The 8845-nt window shown below is 38.1% G+C and overlaps 1 protein-coding gene across 1 annotated transcript in view; it reads right to left on the bottom strand.

Annotated features, from left to right (window-relative positions):
* Positions 1–8845, bottom strand: part of GLRA3 (glycine receptor alpha 3) — a 192332-nt gene that overhangs the window by 116294 nt on the left and 67193 nt on the right. Inside the window, exon 4 of the mRNA XM_004696450.4 lies at positions 945–1168. Within this exon, the coding sequence (XP_004696507.2) occupies positions 945–1168 (224 nt within the window). The remainder of the gene's footprint in view (positions 1–944; positions 1169–8845) is intronic.

Below are 8845 nucleotides of genomic sequence, written 5' to 3'. Positions count from 1 at the left end.
TTCTTTTTCATAAGAACTATGATGAGAATTCTGTTGTGTTGCATTTTTTAACAATTGGATTAAGAAAATACTTTTGATAAATTTACAATATTCATTCCATATTAAATAATTTTTTTCAGATTTGACACAAATTATCAAATATACAATTTTAAGGGTCTATTTAATGAACTTCACATATACACTTAATGAGCAGTCAGATTTGAATGATTTCTTGAGTTCAATGGGCAAAAACAGTAAATATGCTTTGCTGTCAATTAATTGTGTTTTAGTATTAATTTTTAAAGGCTAAACTGTGTTCTGAGAAATGTAAAATTAATAAAAAATATAATAACAATCTTGGCCAGGAATGATGGTAAAAATTTTGATGCTTAACATGCTTTTGCCTTTCTTGTTTAACATACTTACACTGATTTATTTATTCTCCTCTTGTCTTCAAAGTTTATAAATGTGAGGCTTAAAATGAAAAATGGCTGGAGATCTATAAGATATCTAAAATATAATACATACTTGAAGAAAACAGGTAAAATCAATATCAGAAAAATCTAAGCATTACTTCACATATACATATTTAAAGGGAGTATGGATACATGAAATATAATCATAGTGTATAATTCAGCTGCATATACTTTTTTCTATAAGCAACATAACAACCTCATTAATTTTAACATTCACATCTCCCACTTGTTAAAAAGGTGGATAATCCAGTAATTATTCATGTCACTCCTGGATCTGAAACTTGGGTCTGTGTTATTACGAATACAGAATTATTATTCTACCAGACATAGTTATATATAAGATTGCGTATTAGAGAAACTAATGGGACTACTATAGTACTTGCTGATAAACTTCTAAACTTTCACCCAAACTACAAATAAATAATAATGATAATAGTTATATGTAAACCACTGTTTCACTACATTCATGAATTAAAGTTGAGCACTCACCTTATTGAATATAGAACATTTCCATTTTTGAAAATTCTTAGCAATTTGTTGTCTGTGGTAACTTCATGGAAATTGGCACCCTTCTCATTGGCAAAGAATAAGTCAGGCTTCCAAATAGAATCCAGCATGGAAGGGTCTAAGTCTAAGGAATCATCAGGATATTCACTGTATGCAAGGCGAGGGTCATTCCATTTCTGACGAAGAAAGATATTCACTCTGTAATCCTATGATAAAAGATTTAAAAAAAGGCACATCTGCTTTATACAGTCTAGATTTATACAGTCTAAAAATATTTATACAGTCTAAAAAGATTTTTAAAAAGACACATCTGCTTTATACAATCGCATAGGCTATTGTTTGAGTTTTTCTAAATGATTATAGATCGCCAATAATCTGGTGAATCTCTGTATCACAGTTATCATTCATTACTAATTGATCGGAGTTTTCTTCATCTTTCATTACTCAAGATAGGGAGACACCAATACGTGGATCTTAGATAATCGCTAAGATCCCTCTTGTTCTCCCCACAGTAAGTGGTAGAAGGTTGCATCTTCAGACTATGTGAAGCCAATTACCTTGGTACCTTCCTGACCCGGACAGCAAACTGCGGCTCTAGAGCCATATGTGACTCTTTTGATACATACATGCGGTGCTGACGTAAAATTGAAAAATGTTAAAGGCTATTATTCCAATAGGGTGATTTCATTTGTCTGTAGAAACATACTTATGATTTTTGAACAATTTTTAAATTATTGTGAGGGGCAGGATTGCCGCTTCCTTCTCAAACGTTCGCCAACCCCTGCTCTGGTTGTAGTCCTGAATCCCCATCCCCAATGATCCATTCTCTCAGGGCTTTTGCTTATGATTACATTTTTATGACACTCTGTGCTCTGCTGCATTTTTGGCTAAATTTCAGTCCATACCAATACACGTGTTGTAATGTTCTCTCTCTCCACACACACATTCATAGGTCTAGTCCCATTTTCTTTTCCATCCCTGTTTCACTTGCCTGTTTATCTATATAGCTATTCATAGATTATTGCTATTACTCTTTTATTTAAATCATTTTATTAGGGGCTCATACAACTTTTATCACAATCCATACATACATCAATTGTGTAAAGCACATTTGTACATTCATTGCCCTCATCATTCTCAAAACATTTCCTCTCCACTTAAGCTCCTGGCATTATGTCCTCTATTGCTATTACTCTTATTGAAAAATTATGATTGTAATAGTATTTAAAATTTTTACCTTTAACTCTTATGCTCATTCGTGTGTCTTTGTTTGCCTTCATCATTTGGGCAGATCTCCCTCTATTGTATATTTAGGGTTTGCTTCACTCAAGCTCATATGTATCTTTAGTAAGCAGTTTACTCCACCCCTTCCATCCCTGGTAACCTTCTGTTAGTAAGCTGATTCTAGACTTCTTACACTAATGTTCTGATAAAACATTTGTCCTTATGCAACTGTCCAGTTTCTCTCAGCACAAGTTACCCCAGGTTCTCCCTGTGATGCGGTGTCTTACAAGTTCATCTCCATTCTTTAAAGGTGGATGCTCTTCCATTGTGTGGATGTGCCATTCATTCACTGCTGAGAATTTAAGTGGTTTTCACCTTTTTCTATTGTCAATAATTGTATTATGTGCACTAGTGTGCATATAGTTATTCACGTCATGTCTTTTGTGTTTAACTGCTAGATCTTATGGTATTTCTATTTCCAAATTTTTAAGAAAATACCATACCAGTTCTCACAATGCACCATTTTACATTCTCACCAGGAGTACATGCGGGTTCCAGTCTCGCCATGTGTTAACCAGCAGTGGTGCTTACATTTGTTTGTTCATTTTCTACATTGCTATTAACGCTAGGCTGTAATGCTATTTCACTCTTGATTTGAATCTCTCTAATGGTAAATGATTATCAGCATATTTTATGTATTTGTTGAATATTTGAATGTCTTAATCCACCAGAAATATGAATATCTTACCTTCCAAGACGAAGTGAACTTGTGATTAAATTTAAATTGTGATTAAATTTAGTATCTTAAGCTAGACTTACACAGGTTAGAACAATGTAATTACAAAGGTAACTATAGGTGCCTAGGTTGACAGGAGAATGAGTATCAAAGTTATGTGATATGAGCAATATTTGGTCACCCAGTGCTATATTTTAAGATGGAGGATGAGGGCCATGATTCAATGAAAGTTGACATCCACTAACCCATCTAGGTGGTGGGTATTATTTATAAGTCAACAGGAGAGGAAGAAAGGGACCAGACTTCAACCTGGTGCACCAAGACATGAATGCAACATACCAGCATGAAGCAGTGAACCAACAGAGAGGTCTGTGGGGCTGACCCCAATCCCAACTAAGTAGGACTCCCCACCTCCCCAGAAGAATGCACTTCAGTGCAGCTCAGGGAGAGAGGTGCTTCTGATCAGGAACAAAAGAAGAGGGAAGAAGAGAGAGTGGAACACTTTGTGGCCCACCAAGCCCCAAGGATGATATTCTCCCTCAAAGCAGCAATGCACAGAGAGGACCATAGGGCCAGCCCCACCATGAGACACAACGTCCCTTACTGACCCATAGTGCAACAGGGGACAACACTGGAGGCACAGTGTGGGAATTGTGCCCGATCTGACCCAACCACAATGGGGTGAAACACTAGGGGGCATGCAACAGAGCAGCAAAGGGAGCAAAGCACTGAAGTCCCCAGGGAATACCAAAAATAGACTTTAATAGCAGGGCATGAGTGCTCCATCAGACACGACTAGAAAATATTCCTAAAGGTCAAAAACCAGACCTGTAACTATTATAGGCTTTTCTTTTTGTGCTGTTGTTTTTTTGTTGCTGTTTTGTTTTCTTTTGTTATATTTTGCTTGGTCTTGTTTTTGTACTCATTATTGTTGCTGCATGTCTATCTAGATAAGACAGGTGGGATAAACAATCTGAAGGAGAAAACTAACCGGGCTGATGGTTCCTGGGGGACATGGGAAATGGGGAGAGGTGGGAATTCAGGGGGGTTCCAACAAACCCAGAGACAAGAGAACAACAAGTGATCTAAAATTGATGATGAGGAGGACATAGGATGCCTAGTGGGGCTTGATCAAGGGCAATGTAGCCTAGAGGAATTACCAAAACCCAAATGAAGGCCAAACATGATGGTGAGACAAGAGTAAAGTAAAAGGAAATAGAGGAAAGAACTTGGAGGCAAAGGACATTTATAGAGGTCTAAATTCAGGCATGTACATATGTATATATATATACATTTATATATAATGATAGGGTAACAGATATATATACATATATTTATCTGTTAAGTAGTAAGGCAACAGATGGAAATTGGGCCTCTAATCAAGTACTCCCTTAACTCAAGAACACTTTGTTCTACTAGCCCAGCATTCTGTGATGCTCACCTTACCTGACATGATCACTGAAGACAAATGGGTGCATAAGCAAATGTAGTGAAGAAAGCTGATGGTGCCAGGTTATCAAAAGCTATAGTGTCTGGGAGTCTTAAAGGCGTGAAGACACACAAGCGGCCATCTAACTGACAGGCAACAAAGCCCACATGGAAGAAGCACACAGCCTGTGTGATCACGAGTTGTTGATGGGACCAAATATCAGGCATCAAAGACCCAGAACAAAAATCATATGAATGTGAATGAGAGGGAGGGTGGAGTGGAGACCCAAAACCCATCTGTAGAAAATAGGACCTCCCCTTACCTAAGGGTAACAAGGAAGAGACGAGCCAGTCAGGGTGCAGTATAGCACCAATAAAGCATATATCTTTACTCTAGTTCTTTAATGATCCCGCCCCATTGTCACAACCCCAATTTCAACTTGCTGATCCGGCTAGATCAGAGCATGTACACTGGTACAGACAAGAGTTCCCAACATGGAATCCTGGACAGATAAACCCCTCAGGACCAACAATAAGGGAGTAGCGATACCAGGAGGGTAAGAGGAAGGTGTAGGGAGAAAGAGGGAACTGATCACAATGACTGACATATAACCCCTGCGTAGGGGGACAGACAACAGAAAATTACGTTAAGGCAGTTCATGGTCAGGGAAAGACATTAAAAAAATAATAATTTATAAATTATCAAGGGATCATGAGGGGGGACAGGGGAATGAGCTGAAACCAAGGGCTCAAGTAGAAAGAATATGCTTTGAAAATGATGATAGCAACCTATATATAAATGTGCTTGATTGACACAATGGATGGATGGATGGATTGTGATAAGAGCTGTAAGAGCCCTCTATAAAATGATTTTTTTTAAAGTTGGCATCCCATGAAAGCTTGAAAAAAGAAATGGAATGGATTCTGCCCTAGAGCTTCCAAAGGAAATGCAGGTAGGGTGAAATATTCATTTTAGCCAATGAGAAATTGTAGGCTTCTTACCTCCAGAAATGTAGCATTATGTGTTTTACCAAGTCACTAAGTCTGTGGTTATTTGTTGTAGTAGAAATCGACAGTCCATAGCTTTAAAATTATTTACACACATTCATTTTGTTATTGATGAGTTTTCTAGAACAATATAGATATATACACAATTTTTTGGGGGGGGTCACTCACTTGAGAGGGTAAAACATTTAAAGCAAAATGATGGGATTTGTACCAAACTCATCATGCTTTATTGTTGCTGTCGATTACAATTCATGATAACCCCTTGTACACTGGAATACAATTTTCAAGGCTATGATTTCTTGGAAGCAGATGGCCAAGCTTGTCTTATAAGATGTCGCTGGGTGTATAGAGCCATAATTAGTTACCCAAACAACTTCTGAAGGATTCGAAGATAATGTACTTCTCTTAAAGAAAGAAGGAAACATCCTAAACTTCGTCATGACTGTGCCACAGGTTTAATTTTAGAACATGTCTTAAGACTAAAGCACTGCTTAAGATAGGTTTCCCTTTGAGAATGATGATGGCAACAAATGTATACAAGTGCTTGACACAATGGATGGATGGATGGATTGTGATAAGAATTGCACAAGCCCCAATAAAATGATTTTTTTTAAAAAGATTAGCATCATTCTGCCTTGTGGGGCTGGTTAAGGATAAAGGGCTTTGTGAAGTCTGTATATCTATCCCTCCATATATGAGATAATTAACAACTATTAAACAATTACCAAAAAGGATAGGTTTCGCTGCATTACAAAGAACAAAACATGACTATGCAATGGTGTGAAAATTGCTTCTGGTGTCATCTCCATAACAGCCCAGGGTTCCCGCGGCAGCTGCTCTGTGAACTCTGCCATAGCGGGGAGGTGGTGGTCTGAGACTAGTGATTCTGGAATCACGACTCTTGGGAAAATGACTTCCCATTTTCAGCTAATAAACCAATAGGGAAGAAAGCCGTCTTATAAGAACTATTAAGAAGATCATAAAGGTTATTTCCAATCCGCCCCCCTCCACCAGCTCTTTATTGTCAACATGTTTAATGATTATTCTAGAAAGGAATAGCATGTTTTAGTCATTTAAAATGCCACCTAAAGTGCTGTGTAGAAATTCTGAAAAAACAAAGTTAAAAGTTCCCAAATATTAGATCAGACTTTAAAACATGCAGAAAATTAGATATAAGTAAAAAAATGACATTTTCCAGAAAGTGAGTTATTTAGTAATTTTAAAATTACATAGCACTTATTGCAATTCATGTGTTATTTCACTTCTTGTGATTCTTCAAGATTAAGAGCATAAAGTGTTATATCAATAAACAGCATTTTCATGACTCATCCAGTAACTTCTGTTAAATTATTGTCAGAAAAATTATATATTATAAAGAACAGTGCCAAATGCCTAACTGAAATACAGGAGTTCCTGGAGATGTAAAATTTTCCCATGGGGACCTTCTCCTAGAATTTAAAACATTTATTTCCACTAATCTGTATGCTGATCAAACGATTAGAGACACTGGACTGTGTGAAGCATGCCGCACTAGGTGTGGAATACTCAGGAACAGCCTGCCACACACAGACGGCACAACTGTGCTTACTGAAAGTGAGGGAGACTTGAAGCACTTGCTGATGAAGATCAAGGATTGCAACCTGCAGTATAGATTACAATTTATTTAACGACAACAAAAATCCCACAGCTGGACAAATAAATAACATCAGATAAACAGAGTAAAGATTGAAGTAATGAAGGATGACGTATTGCTTGTATCAACAATTAATGGTCATGGAAGAAGTGATCAAGAGATCAAATGAAACCTTGCATTGGGTCAATCTGCTGCAAAAGATCTCTTTAAAGGGTTGCAAAGCAAGGAGGTTCCTCTGAAGACTAAGGTGCACCTGACCCAAATCATGGTATTTTCAACCCCCTTGTATTCGTGTGAAAGTTGGACGTTGCATAAGGAAGACCACAGAAGAATCAATGCATTTGAATGATGGTGCTGATGAAGAATACTGAATGTACGAGCCACAACCCAAACTCATTGGCATTGAGTGAGTGCTGACTCCTAGCAACCACCATGGATTTGCAAAACTGTAACTGTTTACAGGAACAGAAAGCCCAGTCTTTCTCCTGCGGAGCTGCTGGAGTTTTTGAAGTCCAGTGGGCTGACAACAGAACAAACAATTTTGTTTTGGGAAAAGTACAAGAATGTTTTTCAGGGGCAAGAGTAGCAAGTCTTCTCAAGGAAATACCAGTCCTGGGAAAGGGCATTATGCTTGGTAAGGTAGGGTTCAGTGAAAATGAGGAAGACCCGCAACAAGACGGATCGACGAAGTGGCTGCAACACCGAGCAAGGATAACAGCCGTTGTGAGGATGGCTCAGGAGACACTTTGAGATTGTGGAGCGATTGTGCTTCCCATCATATTCTTACTTACACACGTGGCGTTAACCAGTTATACAATAATTACGATGATGGTAATCGTGTAAGGTTTTTTTTTTCTTTCTTGGTGTTTTAAGTTGGTTTTGACCCCGTGGGCTTTTGAGACTACACATCTTTTACGGAGAGAGAAAGCCACGTCTTTCTTCCGGAGGGCAGCTGGTCGTTTCCAACAAACTGCCGGCCTCCTGGTTGGCAGCCCAATGTGCAATCCATTATTCCCCTAGGGCTTCTTTTCTGCCTCAAATAGACTCCTGCAAGTTAGAGTTAGAAATATGAATTTTTATTTCAGGTGTAATAATTGGGAGGCCGTGATTTAGTAGAAAAGTGACAGGATCTCATTTGGAATTTAGAACGATCCCTGTAGCTTCAGAACGGAGTTTAGATGGTCACCCCGGTAGGAACTGAGTTAGAATCTATGGATTTAATGTAAGAGTTAGGAAAGTGAGAGGTCATTTTCAGAATCATAGAAACGGGAAAATTGAGGAAATATTTGGGAAATGATCATTGAGGCTCTGTGATTGGTTAGTATGCTGTGCCAGGGGAAAGAATGGATTGTAATTTCTGGCTCAATGAAATAATTGAAAAGTCAGGTTGACTATAGTAAGTTTTATGATTTTGTGAAATAGTAAGGGTGCTATTCAGTTCTTATAATGAACTAGTTTATGGTTTGAGGTACACTGTAGTATGCACATAGTTTCATCTTTAACATTACATCATGCAATTAACTTCTGCCTTTCACAGTTACTTAGCTTTGTCCTTTGTTTCCCCATCCCTCTAATGTAGGAAAACCTAGGTGGGGGAGGGGGAGTTATTGATCTAAAATTTGCCATTGTCCATGTAGATTGTCCATAGGAGAGGCCAGTCCCTAAGAATTATGTCCTTCTTGGTAAGAGTAGTAGGGCAACAAAAAGAGGAAGTTCTTTGACAAGCTAGATCGACACAGTAGCTGCATTTATAGGTTCCAACAGAAGACTGACAGTGGGGATGGCACAGGACAAGGCAGTATTTCATTCTGTTGTGCATAGTGTCTCTCTGAGCTGGGGCTGATTTGAGGGTAT

Source organism: Echinops telfairi, unplaced genomic scaffold, assembly GCF_000313985.2.
Source record: "Echinops telfairi isolate 266 unplaced genomic scaffold, ASM31398v2 ScPeMD7_9;HRSCAF=40, whole genome shotgun sequence".
Classification (NCBI taxonomy): Eukaryota; Metazoa; Chordata; class Mammalia; order Afrosoricida; family Tenrecidae; genus Echinops; species Echinops telfairi.
The sequence above is the reverse complement of the archived record's forward strand: the minus strand, read 5'-3'. Positions and strand labels throughout refer to the sequence as shown.